Source organism: Phragmites australis, chromosome 5 (genome assembly GCF_958298935.1).
Source record: "Phragmites australis chromosome 5, lpPhrAust1.1, whole genome shotgun sequence".
Taxonomy (NCBI): domain Eukaryota; kingdom Viridiplantae; phylum Streptophyta; class Magnoliopsida; order Poales; family Poaceae; genus Phragmites; species Phragmites australis.
Window position 1 is genome coordinate 34,683,861 of NC_084925.1, and position 19,039 is coordinate 34,702,899.

At 40.7% G+C, this 19,039-nt stretch overlaps 2 protein-coding genes across 2 annotated transcripts; both read right to left on the minus strand.

The window, feature by feature from the left end:
• Positions 1-12,322: 12,322 nt before the first annotated feature.
• On the minus strand, positions 12,323-13,317 carry LOC133919392 (ferredoxin-thioredoxin reductase, variable chain). Its single transcript, XM_062363770.1, has one exon. It carries the CDS (start codon positions 13,086-13,088, stop codon positions 12,633-12,635), a length of 456 nt encoding a protein of 151 aa, XP_062219754.1. The 5' UTR covers positions 13,089-13,317; the 3' UTR covers positions 12,323-12,632.
• Positions 13,318-14,714: 1,397 nt separating this feature from the next.
• Positions 14,715-18,407, minus strand: LOC133919393 (vacuolar-sorting protein BRO1-like). Its single transcript, XM_062363771.1, has 2 exons — positions 17,744-18,407; positions 14,715-15,420 (listed from the first exon to the last, which is right to left on the minus strand). The coding sequence occupies exons 1-2, from the start codon at positions 18,356-18,358 to the stop codon at positions 14,956-14,958; spliced, it is 1,080 nt and encodes a 359-aa protein (XP_062219755.1). The 5' UTR covers positions 18,359-18,407; the 3' UTR covers positions 14,715-14,955.
• Between the last annotated feature and the right edge of the window lie 632 nt (positions 18,408-19,039).

Genomic DNA, 19,039 nt, shown 5'->3' on the forward strand with positions numbered 1-19,039 from the left:
TATTTTATTTGGATTATTTATTTAGTTATTTACTTCCTAAACTATATGAAAATTGAACTGCTAATTTTTTATATATTTTAATCTCTAATTTAGTTATTTATTAATCGTATTTGATATGAGCTCTTTGGTTAAAACTAAACCATTAAATATTCATAACAATGAGTGACCTAGATTCTTTTCTTTTTTCGATTTACGTGGTAATTTCGTGAGCTTGAGAGTGAACGTGGTGGTTCTTTTTCCCCTTAAATATTAAGATAACAAGACACAACGCACGGACTAATCCCTCGTCGAACACCAACACTGATTAGCTAAAAATGCCTAAACCGCTTAAAAAAAAAATACCCAACACCATCGAAAAGCTTATGATAGATTTGTGATATTATGAAAGATTTTTTTAAGATAATATATACATATAATTTTAAGATTTTTAAATTAAATATTTTAAAAATTATTATTAGTCAAAGTTTAAAAACATTAATCGAACCTTTTCAAAATGACGTATATTTATAACAGCAGAGTATCAACCGGATCCTATGCCACTGCAGGCTGCCGCTACTAAGTTACTGGGCCAAGCATCATAATTTATACGCGGCCCTACTACCCACAGTGGGCGAATGAACAGCTTGTACAAATGGTCCCCGATTAGCAGCAGGTTACGAATGGGCGGTTAGCAGAAATGAAGATGGACACAGGCTGCAGATTGCGCGCTCAGGATGCGAACCGCGATTTGAGATTCAAATGGTATTTAACTATTTTCCATTCTTACCCGGTGAGTGATAACGGATTTATAGAAAAATTTAAAATTAGACAACATACATAAATATATTTATCAAATATACAGTATATAATTGTATTTGCAAATTTAGTATCCGTATTCGATGTATTATTTATCAAAAATAAATTTTCGATACACTGTACGTCAAAAAACCCATATTCGACACACCGTGTGACGAATACAACATACAGTTACTATTCGGCACACGGTGTGCCAAATATGACCGTGTGCCGAATTAGTTACTTCACGTCAAGCAAAGGTCATATTCGGCACACCGTGTGCCGAATATGGTACTGTAGTCCGTATTCGGCACACGATGTGCCGAATACGATTAATATTCGGTATATGGTGTGTCGAATATAAGCTATAATGCTATATTTTGCACATAGTGTACCGACTATGACTGAGTCTGTGATTTTTCGACGTATGGTGTACTGAACTTTCATTTTCGGTAAATAATGTGCTGAATACGAATGTTAAAATTATAAATACGATAATATATTATCTATTTCAATAAATATGCTCATGTATATTGTGTAATTTTAGATTTTGCTCCAGATTTACCACTCTGATCCACTACTAGTGACTCAGATGACTCTACATGTCAACGAGAGATCAAATTAATAAAAGTGAAAAATAATTAAATAATCCGAGATTCAAGCTAAGTAGAACGTAAGAAAACAAGAAAGGAAGGCGATCGAGTGAAATTAAAGGAGGCGTGCTGTTGTTTTTCTTCACACAAGCGAAACAAAGCTGGCTTGTCTTCAATGTAGCTCACGGCGGGTTCATCGCAACCTTGCCACATGAGGATTCGTATACTCTAATTTTGCTCAAGCAAAATCAAGGATGCTACAGTAACGTGACTTTGTTAGCTCCTAGCAGTTAGATCTGCACGGATGGGCAGTGATGAGTGCTACACAGACACTATACCTTTCACGCGAATACTGTAGCACATGAACGGATGGATGTACCATGTCAGTTTGAGAGCGAACCACGTCTCATGGAAATCACTAGCACATGCTTGTAATGGTACAATAAAAATGATTGTGATGGTAATAGGGATGTGGTCCCGTCAGGGAATTCACTTATTATTAGGAGCACACGTAGTGGCGGAGTCAGGATTTAATCGTTTAGTATGTTTGATGGAAGATTTTGAATTCAAAATATATATATATAAAATTGGCTAAAAGTATAATATAATAGTATTAAAAGTTCTCAACATCGTAAATCCAACAAATAAATTTAAAATTTACAAAAAATACAATATAAATAGTCTAAATATGAAATAAAGTCTTACATAGATATAAAATTACAATGCTTACTCTAGAACTCTACTTTGCGCTTTCTCATGACTATGAAAATTCCAATTATATCATCCTCACTTATCTTACAGAAAATATCGTGCTCAATAAATATGACTAAACAATCATTCAATAACTTATAGCTCATACTATTTCTCAACTTATTCTTCACTAGACTCAATACTGAAAATTCTCTTTCAACCCTTGCTGTCGCCACCGGTAGGAACGATACCAATTTAAGAAGCAAGTACACTAAATCATAAAGAATATACTTATTTATTTCAACAAGAGCTCTCGAAGATTCTTTAGACCTTTGAATCTATCATCTTTTCTCATATGATCAATAAAGTTATCAAGTTGTATTTCAACTCTTATCAAATCCATACTTCCCTTCTACAAATGCAATGAAAGAACTCTGGATGATTTTAAATGTGTCAGAGTTGGAGGATGACCTTATTTCTTTCACAAAATTGAGAAAACATACAAACTAATCAAAGTTTTTTTCTAAGTAATACCAGAAAGAAATCATTAAAAGCTTCAAGAAAGTGAAAGTTTTGTCTGAAATATCTTTGGTTCCAAGCAAAGTCTCCACTTCTCTCTTAGATACCAAATATGTGACTAAATATAAGTTGGTGAAGAAATGTATACAAAACTAACTAAAAGGAAGTTCACCGGTCTTGGTTTTGAATTATAGAATTTGAGCGGATACATCCAAAACTAGCATTATCTAAAATCGCATCCAAAATTAGTGAACAAGGTGGCAAACTAAAAAACTATTACACATGAACTGCCATCAGATATTACATAGCCATGCTTCTGTGCTCCCCCCCCCCCCCCCAAAAAAAAGAAACTGAAGTTTTTCCAGTCTGAACCGGATAAACACAAACATCTACTGCAATCAAAACCACCACAGAGTTTAATAGTTCGATTGTTTCAGAACTACTAACTACAATACCAAACAGAGAATGAAAATAATTCAAGTAATTTGCTACTTCTCCACTCACTTTGCACCAACTGGCGCATTGACAATACGTGGACTCGTAAATCACCTCCAGAAACCTCAAATTGATGAAAAAAACAACCAGCCAGGATTCACAAGCACGGGCGATTCCATGTCAGATTACCCTCAACGGAAAAAATAAAGTTCATACCAAATTCAACTCAAAACGACTTAAACGAATCATAGAGCAGAAGCAGCTAAACTAATCGCTCCCAAAGTTTCAAACTTTTGCACCCAACAGCAGTATCAAATCTGGAGAGAAGGAGAGGGAAGGAATGCTCAGTGGTGCAGAGACGGACCAGTTCCAGAGGCCGATGCCGAAGGCGAGGGACTTGTGGTAGGTGTAGCAGGGGAGCGCGTCGACGCGCCATTGCGAGAGCTTCGGCGCGACGGGTCGTCGGGCACGGCGGATGGGGATTTCGGGATGGCCGGATGGGGATCAGGAGTCGGGGCCGATGGGAGATGGGACAATGCCCGACGCCGCGCGTGGAGCTTCTGCAGAGCGCCGGAGGGCTTTTTTTTTTTTTTTTTTCCTGCCGGTCAGGTTGGGCCGCTGGAGATCCGAGGTAAAAAAAAAAAGACCGAAACTACATGATAGTCTTAGGTCTAGCCCTCTCCGTTCATGATCCGGATCTTCGATATTAATGTCATGGTGACACGCGTGATCTCGTGTCAGCGACGGCGCGCGACACGTGAGTCCGATCTCACACGTCAGTGACAGCACACGACGTTAGGAGATCCTAGTCCCTCCGTGCCCATGGGCACAAGTACTTGTCTTCCTTTATCTTACCCCATAGTGCAGTAAATGATAAAAACTATTTCTCTAAGCTCAGCAGGTAAAATGATATGTGAACTCTACTATAGTTAGATAAAAGATTGAAGGAAGGAAACCTGGAAGTTCAACATGCTCATTCTTCCATTATCTCTTACCCTTGTGTTCTTGTGACCTGTAATTAAGCATTTGTGTGATGGTTGTATACTAGATTGTATTGTCATATTAGAATTTTGACTGCTACTCATATACAACTTGTAGCGGAGATGTAGACTCAACAGGTACCCATTCTCTACTTGGGGGTAGAGATGGGGTATTTTCCTCTAGCGGGGATAGGGGTGTTCATGTCTCCGTGGAAATGGTCCTATTGCCATCCCTAGATGACAGTTTAATATCTGTACTGCAGATCACAAAGAATGCATCAGGCAAGCACACTACCAAATTTGCTTTCAGATTTTACAGGACCACCTGGTTTGAATTAAATGCATTAAGCAATCAACACAACCAAAAACGTCTCAGAAACAAGTATTCAGAGCTAAGGAGCACTATTCGTCAGGGTAATAATTGACCATATTAACTTCAATGGACAGAAAAAATCCAGAGGCACCATTTTCGAATATAAACATATTATTTGAAGCTTGAACAAGACTCAACTATTAAAGAGGAAACCTGAAGTACAGGAGTTGGCTAGTCAATTGGCTCACTCACCTGCTAATTTTACGGATTCAAGAGTATCGATTTGCAATTATAGTTAATGCGCATACTAAAAGGGCAGCAAATTGATCTACTCATTGCATAATGGCTAACCGAAAGCAAACAAAGGAGCAGGATTTCACTTCCGCTGTTGTTAGGAATATTTCGAGGAATTACAAGAAGATGTTTGCCTGTTTCAAGATGACAAGGATTACATATTCCTTTCTCTTTTGCCCCTAAAAAAAGACCATATTCAGTTATGACTTAAGCACTTCCACTCTGATCATAGATCATTACTTTGTCAAGAGTAAATCTTATAGATAGGTAAAAGCGTGGAGTATTGTAAAATCAGGAGATGCAAAAGACCGGCATCATGGCTTAGCTCTTTTAATCAATTAAATAAATCTTCAAACAATTTAGTCAAATTTTACATGTTCTCTATTTCATCAAGAGAAACTATAAGATTATGTAAATTAAGTTCATCTTTCATAGCCATCATCAGGTCTAAATCCTTTAGTGCTTCTTTTACCTTATATCTCACAAAGACACAAAAGGTAAAATTCACAAGAGATTGTAACTAGAGATTTTAGCAATTATCATCCTTTTTCAAATGTCTATTTGAACATCATTGATGAAATAGTCTCTTGAACACTTGATGAGCTCTTGATCTTTCTTGATATTTTTCTTGATGACTCCCACCAAGCATTCATTATCTAGCCAACGAAATATTATTGGTTCTTAATATTAGAACAATAATCTTCATACTTGACGCCATTTCCACGAATGATGAGAAATATCGCTTGAAAGAAAACTTGACAAGATATATGCAATATAATTCTTCTCAAATGAACTAAGTCTTCAATGCATCTCTAGGTATCTATTTAGCAATCTAAGTAATTTATGGTATCCAAACCATGTTGGGTACTTTAGGATTAGTTATTAGAGACTTAGGCACCCAAATAGCCTTTACATTGACATAAGGTGAACTAATTACCTTACCAATACAAGCATCATTCTTAGCCTCCGTAAGCAAGTGTTGAACATTATTGAAAAAGTTAGGCTTAAGAATGTTATCATTGGGATAATTTTTACCAATATGTCCCTTTTCGCGGCATGTGTAGCAAATTTTACTGTCAAGCCTCTTCATTTGAGACTTCTCACCTTGATGACCATTTGTTTGACCCATTCGCTTGTATGATGTTGAAATAGTTTGATGCCTCTTCTTTTGATGTTGATCATCATGATAAAAATTTCCTTGATCTCTTGATAATGGAGCTTTTTCCTTCATAGAACTCTTGTCTTGTTGTTCCTTGATCAAGGATCTTTTCTTCTTCTTCAAAGGGTAATCCCGAACATGATGACTCTTTTTCGTGCACTTGAAGCAAGTCATGAGTGCGGTGGTCTTCTTTTGACATTGATCATTTTTTTGGTATTATTGGACTTGTTCTTGTTGGAATTTAATCTAAGCCTACTTTTGTCTTTTGGATGTCTTCGGTCTTTAACCATCTCATCTAGAATGATCTTCCCTTTGAAGCACCTCTTCAAAAAATTAACTTGATTCTTGAGCTCTTTTATTTCCTCTACAAGATTAAACTCACAAGTGAAACTAGAGTATACATTAATGTTAGAGCAACAAGAAATAATAGATAATTCATCATTGGATATTGAATTAACATTAAATGAATTGATAGGGCTAACACATTTTAAATCTACATTATACAAAGAATGTGTGCTATTGTTCATATGAGGTTTATAGGATTTTACCATTGTGATCATTACCTTATGAGCTATTTCTAGCATGGTATGAGAAGTTACAAGATTTTTATTAGTGCATAAAAGCTCATCATGATTTTTTTAGTTCTACATAATTGCTAGTTAGCCTTTTAATTTGAGCCCTCAGCTTAATATTTTCTTTTTCCAAAGATGCTATATGAGAAATAGAGTTAGTAGCACATACATCATCAATAGGAAAAATAGTAAATTTATCCTTAGATAAAATATTGCAATTATGACATGATTTTTCTAAATCCACTAGAGGCATAACATCTAATTTATTAAATAAAGAAATATGCTTAACTTTAAGATCTCCATAAAGATTAGATAAAAAAGTGTAGGATTCTTGAGTTTTTCATATTTCATATTTAAAGCTTTAAGTTCCTCAATTTTCTTGATGAGGAATTCCTCTTACCTCTCAAGGCTATCTTCTAAGTCTTTCATGATGGTCATGTGTTTGATCATTTTAGATATATTCTTTTTGCTCAAATGATCAAAATGAAGTTCGCCGATGACACTATTACTATCATCCTCACTTACCGGTTTTCTTTTACTTTTAGCCATGAGGCTCATGTTGGTGTCGGAATGAGGAAATAAACATCTTGGAGAGGTGGATACTTCTTCACCTAGGTTTTATCTCTTATAGACTTTTATTTCCTTCAAAGAGTTAGTCTCATAAGTACTAGTAGAAATAGATGCATTGCATTACAATAAAGACAATTGACCATATCATCATGATAAATATGCATTTTTACACTAGATGATATATAAAAGTTAACAAAACTAGTGGATATGGAATTTTAACTGGTAGTGTTGTCAAAGTTCAAAGAAAGATTTGAATACTTACTAATCTCACTTACCATATCATTACCTTGCTCGGATTTGTCAATTGGTGAGGTGGATGACAAAGTGATATCCTCTTGGACAAGGGAGGAAGTCATTTAGTGCTTTTCATGATGTGATGATGAGTAGAGCATTCCACAAATAACGTCTCCGGAAGAAGTTCTTCTTTATCACATTTGTGCTTGTCATATCTTTTTTTAAGAGTAGTCCAAATGAGATGAGTGTTTTCAAGTGGTAAGATGGAGTCAACCACATCTATACTCAAAGTATTAAATAAAATATTAGTAGTTTAAGCACTGAGATATATGCATTTCTCTTCCTCTTCAACTGATAAGAGTTTATCATTAGGAGAAAAAATGTTCACATCTACAACTCGCTCTATTTGATCACTCATGGCTCTAAAGATATTAAGTATGTGAGTATTCTACCTAAAATAATTAGAACCATATAATATGAGTGACTCTATATGCACTAATTCACTGGTCGACATATTTACTCTTTAGGTAGTAAATCCCAAAAAGAGAGATTTCGCTCTGATGCCGATTGAAATGACAATGATGTCGCCTAGAGGGGGTGAATAGGCGATTTTACAAAAATTTCACCCTCTTTTACCATTGGCTTAAACTTGCAGCGAAAAATAAACTAACAGATTTTTCACAAATGAAAATCCTAAATATGCTAGACTCAACTAGTGCACAGTTACCTTAAATAAATGTAAAAATTACAATCCTAGAGTGACAAAGACTATTCAAAAGCAAAAAATATGCAAGAAAACTCTAGTTGAAAACCTAAAAACACTATTCACCGAATACCCCGGGTTGACTTGGATACTCCAGGTTTAGATCTGATTGTATATTATCTAGAGTATCCAGGTTCAATCCGGAACCTCCGAGCTCAGTAGAGAATGAACTCGAAATTAAAATTAAACAGCGCCTAAAGGGTTCAAACTCAAACCAAGTGAAGTCATATGTTCCAAGTGATGATTCAAATTAGATCCATAGAGAGCCTATAATCAAATATATACGAACAAGTAGATCGAACAAAATGTACAAATATTAAGCAAGAACACAAGAACATGAAAATAAGAGAGGGGACACATGATTTGTTTCATAAAGTTTGGACATCTCCTCTAGAGGTTTCTACGTCTCCGTTAAAGGGCTTGGTCACACTTGAGCCGGGTCTCTCTCAACCATTTTTCTCTCCAAGCTCAATCACACTTGAGCTTGGCTTTCACTCTTGATTTCTTCTCTTGTGGAGGTGAAATCAAAGCCTTCACAAACTTTCCATAGCACACCACAACATTGGGTGCTCGCCACCAACGTCTAGCCGTATAAGAGCTCTAAGCTCCAAGAGTAACAAACATTTCACGAACTTCTTGCCGATGAACTTAAGTGCTTAAGAATAAAGTTTAATTCACTTGCACTCAATCTTTCAATCTCTCAACCCAACTCATTTTTCTTCTCATATCACACATTAGATTGGAGTGAGAGTTCTTTTTGCTCTAGAAGATGTTCTTTTTCGTGCTCTTTCAGCATCAACAAAGGATGTGGGTGCAAGGGTATATATACTCAACCCCCAAAAATTAGCCGTTACACAGCTTTTTTAACTGACTCGGAGTATTCGGATCAATCCGGAGACTCCGAATTGACATTAGAATGCTTAACCGAAACCCCTGGTCAGAGCTCATCCCAGAGACTCCGGACAGAACACCCTCAGAGTATCCAGGTCAACACAGAATATTCGAGTCAACTAAAGAAGGCCCAAACCGAGACCCCAAGCCGGAGCCTCATCCGGAGGGTCCGGAACCCGAAAAATCCGAATTCCACCTGGAACCTTAGAGTTCAACAGAACCGACCCTTGAAAAACTACGATAACTTTTGATCCCGAAGTTCGATTTCGACAATTTTGAACTCCATGGAAAGATTATTAAGAGGGATACACATCCCAATTGAATTCATGACCTCAAACACAATGGATCAAACTAGGAACACTCTAAAATCTAATTCGGATACTTCCGCATTTTTCGTACCGGGCTCCTTGAGCTAACTCTCACTTTGGGTTGGTTAGAAAACTCTTGAGCACTGAAACACAACAATTAGCTTTACGTTGCATCCCTTTTAAAAGTGCAGCATACATATACTCAAATTCAAATGTAAAACTTGTTTGAAACAATTTGAGCCTTTGAATACTTTTAAGTACCGCTTCTTTCTTTTAAACCTCGATGGTTCTCAATTTCCATGTAATCTTCACTTCATCTCTTCTTGATTCTACATATGATTGATGCGAGTCACCTATAGCTTCCCATGGTTACATACGGTACATTGGCACAAACTCTTCACTCGCTCTTCACCATTGTCTTGGTCCTTCGGCACCAAGCCATTTGTTTGCCCTTCACTACCGGATAGTCAATCGCAATCGAGTCTTACTTGCTCTTCACCATCTTAACATAGAAAATTATTTCGTATCCGACATCTTAAATAAATTAACTTTATTATATATGAAGTCCGATCTTATTCTTCATTATTGGCATATATGATTTTAATTCAACTTATGTCTTCTTATGGATCCTAATTGCAACTCACTCTCAAGCACAAAGCACATAAATTAGTTTATAAATCTATATTGATAATGGTATACCTTAGTTACTTGATCTCTACAAGTAACTTAGCCTTCATTCTACAAACTTCTTTTTATGAACATCATAAGATCTCAATAACTTTGATGCAATTCTTTGAACTTATGGTATTTCTTAATGAATTCATACTTTATTTTTTTATGCATCTCTTATGGAATAACCTAATAATAATTCTCAACATCATTGTTAGTTCATAGGTATTATCATCACTTAGCCGAGCATTACCTAGAGCTCATTGATCTTGATGTATATCACTCCTCGATGCATCACCTATGGAACATCTTACTAACAATTCTCAACAAAATAGTTAGTCCATAGGTATTGTCATTAATTATCAAAATAACACATAAGGGCTAGATGCACTTTCAATTCACCTCTGTGACTACGATCTGCTTGAAGCTGAAACATATTCAACCGCCAAATAGTGCACACTGCACAGGCCTACAGCTACGGGAGCATCGTTTTGGCATTAGTTGTCTTGTCACTACCTTGCTATGCAGAGATGCAATATCATGGGGCCATCATAAAGCACTTCGCCTGTGGTTTAACTATCTGTACTGCGAAGAGAGGCGAAAAGTATTTTTTGAGGGAGTAGAAGGAGACGTACACTATCCACGCACTCCACACTCATACAACACGCACACACACACTAGGAAGAGATTGGGATGCTCGAGACCTCAGTGCACGGGAACATGCACACATTTGTACCCTATTAGGGAATAAATCTCCGGTGAGCCATCTAGGTCGATCCAGGAATTGAACCCAGGCGGGTGGGGCGAGCAACGTCACCCCGAACCACCAAGCTACGCGCTCGTTCTCGGCGAAAAGTATTTTTTGGGATTTGAAGGGAGGCGAAAACTAAACAACGACACATAGCCTAGGTCATAGGCCTTGCACCGATCCGGCCCATTGAAGCGTACGAGTACGTTCATGTCGTGAGCTTATTGTGGGCCTCGCACTAAGTTGGGCCGAAAGGCAATGAAGGCTGGGCTGGAATGCAGCACGGGCTCGATTCTATCAAGATTGAGCCCTAACGTCCATCCTCTCCTCTATAAAATACGCTGGCAACGGCCATATGAAGCCCCTTATCTCCATCTGCCGACGCCCTCGAGGCCAAAGTGGTACCGGGAGCCGCATTCGGCATTCCTCAAGCAGCAGTGCGCAAAACTAAAATATCAAGTCTCCTTAAAAAATGTCAAGTTTGATCCGTACAATCTGCAATATCCCTTTGAGCAAAAGAACAATATTATATATTAACACTGAGTAAGATGCTTCTTGTTAGTTGTTATACTATGAGATGACCAGGAAAACTGTTATCCAAATTATTGGCCTCACTCTGCCTCATCTTTTCCCTCGCTATTCTAGCCAACAATTTCAAATTTTGTAGAGAATGTAGATCTTGCTTGATAGTTCTACAAATCATGCGAGCAAGTTTCACATGTTGAATTCGAAGTTCCAACCCATTCACCATTTTTTGCCATCACGTACATTTGAGTCCAAAAGTTCTTGCAAGTTTTGTTGCAACATAATTTGTTCGTAGTAACATTGAAGACATTGATGCTGGAATATTTTAAACGTTTTGTTTCCTCCAGATCAGGATATATGCCGATGGTTGGTTTGCAGCGCACAGGTAATCGTATAAAGAAAGCTGGATCAGAATGAGAGTTCTTTTTTCATGACCTTAATATCAATGCAATTCTGTATACATTTTACACCCAATAACTCATATAGCTCTATGGGATATTTTCGTCCAATTCCAAATCAAAGAAATTACCAAAACAAGATATCATGTCTCCGACAGAACAATCAAAGCACAAGCAAATTAGAACATGCTATATACTGAACAATGCTAGCTTACATGTGGAGATATGTTACAACTTTTATTCCAATTTTCCGTGCCATCTGATAGCATCTTGACTTCTTGAGGTTCTCAACTTAAGATATAGAAAACATCACAAACTGAAACTGATAGTGCAGTTTCTAACTTTCTACCCAGGATTAGATTAGCTTTCAAATCATATAATTGTCGAACAGAACAGTTAAATGAATTGAAAGCAATACTGATGTATATCTTTGGGTATACAAAGAAGCTTTGAAAGCAATCTGAAGACCCAGGGCTTTTGGGTATATAAAATGCCTCTTGTGTTCCAAGCTTCTTTTTTAGTGATCCGTCTGAAGACCCAAGCCTTTGGGTAGAAATTCTTTTTAGTGAACCAAGCATAGTCATTTTAGCTTGAATTCATGATGTTGAACAGAACAGGTCAGCAAAATTCGTAGCTTAAACTATCAAATCATATACAACACAGCAGTTTGATGTCAAGTGAAAGGAGCCGAATCGAAATTTTCCTATATAGCATGATGCTCCAAATGCTTCTCGCAACGCCAAAAAGCTATACTTGCCTAACCAAATTCCTGCTAACAAAAGTATGGCATCCTAAATATAAAACATCCCGGATTTAATAGTCCGAGGACACATATACCTAGTCGCAATACTGATGTCATACCAATCAGACAAACAAAATTCTTGGAATAATCAGCAAAATAACTAAGCACCAAGCATATCAAATAAGCAGCAACAAAATTATCACCATTACAACTATCAATCATCATCATCCGAACAATTCCGCTCATCTGACAAAATAGATGTTGAACCGAAGGAGGAGGAAGAGCAGCATAACAGCAAGCAAGCAATCAACTTACTTGCCATGCCTTCCAAGTTCCTACCCTGTTGCACCCCTGTCACTGCAGGCCGGAACAATATACATACGCCACCACCGCGGCCATGGTTATTCTATAAGAACGGCGGTCCGCTTACTTGTCCACAGGCGCGCACTCCTCGATCATTCGTCGCCGACGAACTCGAACTCGTCCTCGCGGAGGTGGACGAAGAACCGGACGGGCTTGGGCTGTCCCTCGACGGTGAGGTGGAACTCGACCTTGAAGGGGAGGTTGGCCGTGATGCGCTTGCCCTTCCAGACGCCCACGTACTGCTTGACGACGCCCTCCATGCCCTGGATGTCCAGGTCGGGCGCCTTGACGACGTGGTAGACGCGGAGCGGCGCCGTGACGCGCACGCGCCTGCCGATCTTGGGCGCGGCCGCGGCCTCCTCGGCGGCCACGTCGTCCGAGGACACCTCGCTGGCGAGGGTGACCTGGATGAGGAGGCGCGCGCGGCGGGGCGGGCCGAGGCGGCGGGCGAAGGCGGACGCCGGCGCCGGGGAGGGGAGGCGGCGACGGAGGAGGACCGAGGAGGTGGAGGTGGAGGGCGGCGCCACGGACGCGGTGGCGGTCGTCATTGGGGGATGCGGCGGCCGGGCGGGCGGAGGATGGGGAGCTGGGTCGAACAGGTGGTGGGCGCGAGAGAGGCAAGGAGAGGATAGAAGCAGGGCAACGATAGGTGGAGGAGCGGGTAGAACTACAGAGAAAGAGGCGCGCGGCACTGCGAGTTGCGTAAGGTTTCGCCCGCCGAGGTGAGGTGGATGCTTTGGTTCCCGCAATGCTGAATTCCTGAGAACTTGGCGAATAGCACGGCATCGGGCACGAAATCAACTGGATAAGGCGGGAGTGCACGCCTGGCTGTGCTTGCTCGCCGTGGCCGAGCCAAACAGGCGATGGACAGGACTTCTTACCCTTCACAGTTCACGCTTCCTACGACTCGACTCGCCACCTGACTCCGGCTCTGTTTGGCCGCTTGCCGCCGGGGTTGCTCGTGTTGACAACGCACGCGCAAATCCATTCGCCATTCCTCCCGCGGTTGGATCGGATATTTGCGCAGATACAGTAGGATTTGAAAAATCACCAGCATCTGCCTGGACGTCCCCAGTTGACGTTACTACCTGGGACTGTATCACTGTCCAGTAGACCAGTACCACGAGCGAAGCGTGAACCGAGAGTGAAGCCAGTGTCCAGGAAACTGAGGCCCTGTTTGTTTCAGCTTCGGATTCTGACTTTCAGCTTTTATAATCCGAAGCTGAAACAAACAGGCAGCTTTTGGTTATAGCTTTTTAAAATCTGCTGGTTGGATTGTGAGAATCTGAGAAGCTGGTTTTCCTCAGTTTTTGATAGATTGTGAAAGTCCATTTTACTAAACTGTCCATTAAATTTTTTTAGAATCTACAGTCTAAAAGCTTTTCACAATCCAGCTTTTAACAATCCAGCTTTTATAAGCTGCTTTTCAGAATCTCTAGCTGAAACAAACAGGCCATAACAAGCTGCCCTGAACTTTCATGCAGACCCCAAACATTTTTTTTTTTGTCATGGATGAGGAAGAGGAAGAAGAAATAGGGAGAAGAAGAGTAAGAGGAGGGGGGGGGGGAGAGGTGAACAGCCCCTGCCTGTTTCCTCTGCACCCGCCACTGCATGCAGCATAACACTATGGACAGTGGCTTCTTGGTTCCGGCATTGCCGTCCAGACTGCGGAGTGCCAAAGATTCCATGAATTACCAGGCTAACCTGGAAGTTGGGGACGGAAGGAAGAAACAATCAATCAGAAAACTGCGAACAGTGATCTAGCAGTGCAGCTTCGAGCTCCGAACGGGTGACAGACTGACAGCCGGTGCCTTTGCTACACTGAAACAGTAGCAAGAAAACAAATTACCATTGGAACACACAGGGCATAACTCGGCTTCCCTAAAACTTCGACGCCACAGGCTTACAGAAGCCCGTGGGCGGATGAGCACTCAAGAGCACCAAACAATAGGAACTACCAACAAAACGTTGAATTCTTGGATCCATGGACATCCATATGGCCCATGATAGCATATCACAAACATGTCACGGCAAATCCTAGTTGCATCTCCACATAAATTCCAAGGACGGGATCGTGCACCTATTTACACTTCCAGCAAAAGAATGAGATCATATAAGTCAGTCATATAAAAGCTAGCCAAAAAGCTTTCGCGCTAGTTGCTCAAAAAATCGTATAAAAACCAAGCAAGAAAACGACTTTTTATTGGCCCTTTAACTACACCATGTAGATAGCAAGTTTGAAGCCTCTTGCTCATATCTCTCATCAAAGGGTGCTATTCTATAATGTTTCTTTAGCAGATCCCCTGCTAATCCGAGCGAGTGAACACGAAACTTTACAGGAAGAAGAATAGCAATTTGGCGGCAGCAGACAATCTTAAAGTGCAAATGCAGTAATGCACGTGTCATTCTATAGTTTCACAACCTCAAAGCACTCGTTTCCGAAGGTTGAGGGCCATTTTCTGTCTTTGCATCTAGGATCTCACTCAGGGACGCAGGACGGACAAGTGAAGCTGCTGGCAAAGGAGCCAGGGATTTGGCAGCCGGGCTTCGAATAAGGTAGATGCGATTATTCTCATTTACTGCCCTCTCCAAGCTCCGGTTCATATCTTGTTCTAGTTTGGAAGCAGAATCATAAAGGGGCCCAGGGGCTCCCCTGGCGGTTCTCTTAGCATCCACAATTGCATTAATTCCAACCTGCAGTCGAGTTATTTCCTCACCAATTTCGGTCTTCTCATGGAGTTCAATAGCGTACCTATAGCAAGCTTCTGCATTGAACTGAGCAGCTTTCAATTGGATTTGAGATACCCAAGATCTTTCAAAGTGGTTCTGTAGTGGAGGGGCAACAAGTGCAGCATACGCTTCATCATAGTATAGGGCAGCCTGCATAAAGCCAGACACATAAGGGTTTGCTATTTCCAGAAAACGATGTATTTCTATGTAAGAAACATAATAAAATATTTGACAGTTAAGCAACCTACAAATATATGCAAAATGGTATTCAGTTTGCCACTTCAATGACATGGTAGAAAAGAATCTGTCATCTACAGTCATTAGTGACACTAGGAAAGATACAATCCGAAGCAGTAGCAACATCAATTTAGGGATTAAGATCGTTTCCGAGTTAGTTATTTGTTTTTGGTTTGTTATTGTCCTTTACATTTCCTTATGGATTGTTTCCAACTTTTAGATTATCCCTTCCATGAATGAAGCAAAGACAAAGGAGAATGCTAAGTAGTGAACGTTCACGAGATCTTGATCTAGTGAAAACTTTGTTTTTTTGGTTAACTTTCTATTTTGGCTAACAGATTCTTTTTCCTTTTTTGGGCTAACTTTTTTTTTTGTCTAACTGACCACTTCCCCTTTTTGGCTAAAAAAACTGTTGAAAGGCTACAAAAATTGTTGAACCAGTTTTTAAAAATTGTTGAAGTAGGTTCAGAAAATTGTTGAAATAGGTTTCAGAAATTATTGAACTAGGTTTAAAAAAATGTTGAACTAGGTTTCGAAAATTGTTGACAGGCTTCAAAAAATGTTCAACTAGGTTCTGAAATTGTTGCCATGTTTCAAAAATTGTTGATAGGTTTAAATAATGTTGAGAGAACATTCACCACATAGGGCATCCCAAGATAAATGAGTTCAAAATCCCTCAGGTTCCTCTCCCTCTCTTAACTGTGTTTCCTGTACCCACCCTCTTCTCTAAGCGCTGTTCTAGCTTCACGCTCGCCACAGGTCTCTCTCTATGATCTTTATCCCATTAAGTAAATAAGGGAAAGAGTAACCTGTGATTCTCCAAGGATTTATTCCAAGGTCGCAAAACTTATACAAACCTGCTGGTTCAATCCTAGAACTTTTGATGCCTTTTACAAAGGGATCTTTTTTAGTTCAGTGTTTTCTTAATCCAAGAAATATAATACAGTTATTATTTTCGTGGAATGCTGACATGGCAACCTGGAAAAAAATATCATTGGAAGAATAATATGACATCAGATTCGCACTCAGGATGGATACTAGGCAGTCATAAACTCATAACCAATGGACCTAAATCTCACATGTTTAGCCAACTTCGCAACTCACCATTCACTTTGCAACAAATCTTGCAGTGATTATGGAAGTAAATCTGCGACATTCCTAGCAACAGCAAATTGAGCAGCACAGGTCTGAAAGATTGGCAGCTGCCAGAGGCACAATGAAAGCATTTGATTTGACAAGTAACCAGAGGCACAATGAAGCAGTCTAATATGGCTTCATTTTCGTAAACAGTCCAATGATCCCACGAAAATCAGATAGATACTCCTACCAATCTGCAACTAGTATTAAATCTTTCTGATAGTATTCGTTGGTTTTAACTAGTAAAAAAACTCTTAGATTTGATATATAATATGGAGGATGGTAAGAGGTAACAAATGCTGAACTGAGACATGCAAAGCAAATACCATGGCAGTTTTTTTTTTCCTTCTGATTATGCAGTACCTGTGAGGCTGCTTGTGTATTAATTCATAACTGGCCTCATGTTTGCCTTTTGTATCTCTTAAGAAATTTGTCTGGGGGATGAAGAATGGTTGTAAGGCACATAGAGGTACCAGAGAAATTATAACAAGCCATACTTCTATTACTACAATTCAACAAACAGAGAAAATTCATCAATTACTCGGAGTCATTAACCCTAATTCACATCTTCTGATACATATTCATGATCATCGATGGAAGTAGCTCTGATCCCTGGTAGATTCAAGACCACCAGAGCTGGAACTCAGGCCTTATTTCTATGAAGATATAATGGGGAGAGAATAATTTGGATACTGCAACTGGCACTAACTACAAAGTAATGGCAATTTCCAAAACATCACCTTTGCACGCTCTAGCACACCTAGAGTGTCCATGATTCACTGTAAACACAACATGCATATTTCCAGTTAAGATTCCTTGACCTACCTGACGAAACTACTGGGGAAGACTCCTACCTTTAATTCCTCGTTCACTCAACACCAATAAGCATTCTTAACATATTCTCCCAACCACCATGATATTTTTCATCTTGAGATAGTAAAATTTTCATGGCACTGCATATGGATCACGGAGTAGCACTAACTGAATAATAGAATTAGCAAAAATTGTGATTTGTGCTACCACGGTGCAGTGGAACCCCAACGGAGACATAGCAAGTGCAATGCCAGTGGGATACATAACACAGGGCAGCCAATCTCACCTGCCTGGCCACCTTGGAGCATGCCGCCGGCGACGTCCCCGCGGCGAGAGCGCGCTCGAAGCAGCACTCCTGCGCCTGCGCGAGCATGAGCCGCTCCAGCATCAACGCGGCCTGCGGGCTCATATCCACCGTCGCCCCCTCCTCCCCCTCCATCATCTCACCCACCGCCCGGAACGCTCCCGCAGCCCGCTGGAACTCCGCGCACGCCGCCTTGACCCCGCCCTCCGTCTCGCGGACCACGGCCGTCGCGATCCTCGAGGAGGCGGCGCCGACGTTGAACACGAGGGCGGCCTTCTCGAAGCGCAGGGACGCGGAGGCGTGCCTGAGGTGAGGCCGGAAGGCGTCGTGCCAGGTGAAGGCGAGCGTCTCGTCGAAGGCGCAGGGGTCGTCCCGCGCGGAGAAGAGGAGCCGGTGGTAGCGGAGGAGGAGGGCGCGGCGGAAGGCGGGCGCCTGATCCTGGGGGTTTGGGGTTGCGGCGGAAAGCGCCGCGCGGGCGTCGCGGATGTCGGAAAAGGAGGCGGAGTTGAAGAAGTGGCGATCGCGGAATAGCTCGGCGGCGGCGGTCTTCTTCTCCGGGACGGAGAGCATCGGGGACGGCGGGCGCGACTGCGACATGATTGGCAACGAACGGGTTGGACTCTTTTTTTTTTTTGGCGAAGGGGATGGATATATCATTAAAGCAATGAACAGTACATCCGGATTTTAAAAACGATAAAAGTACAACCATAGTACACCTATACATCTTCCACCTATGTCGTTGGATCGCCGTCGCCAGAACAACCGATGAAGATGAGAAGGAGTATAGGTATTATCAAGACACAACGAAGACTTCAAGCATTGTTGATCGACCGCAGTAGAAACATGTGAATTGAGGAGGTTTCGCATGCGAAAGAACGGGTGAAGAAACGTCGATCATCATTTTCGTCGTCGTGGCAGACTAGAACATTAGTGCTGTTGAGTAAATCAATAGCCCAGAACCAAGAATTAGCATCGCCAATGAGGCCATCAGCAACCCAGAGGATAAAACCTACCTACGACAACTAAGCATAGCAACAGCAGCCTAGGAACACATACATAGAGATAAAGCAAACCTAGAGACAAAAACATCCTTCTCCGACGCCACACATATATAGACATACTTTACAAGCAACCTACCATGATCATTATCAAAGTTAAAGCAGAACCCACCGAGCTTGCTAAAGACCAGTAGGAGAAGCAAAACCCGGTGAGGAGCCATCACCGATGACTCCACCTAGAACCCTAGTCCTCCACTAAACTAAACAAAAACTACAATAT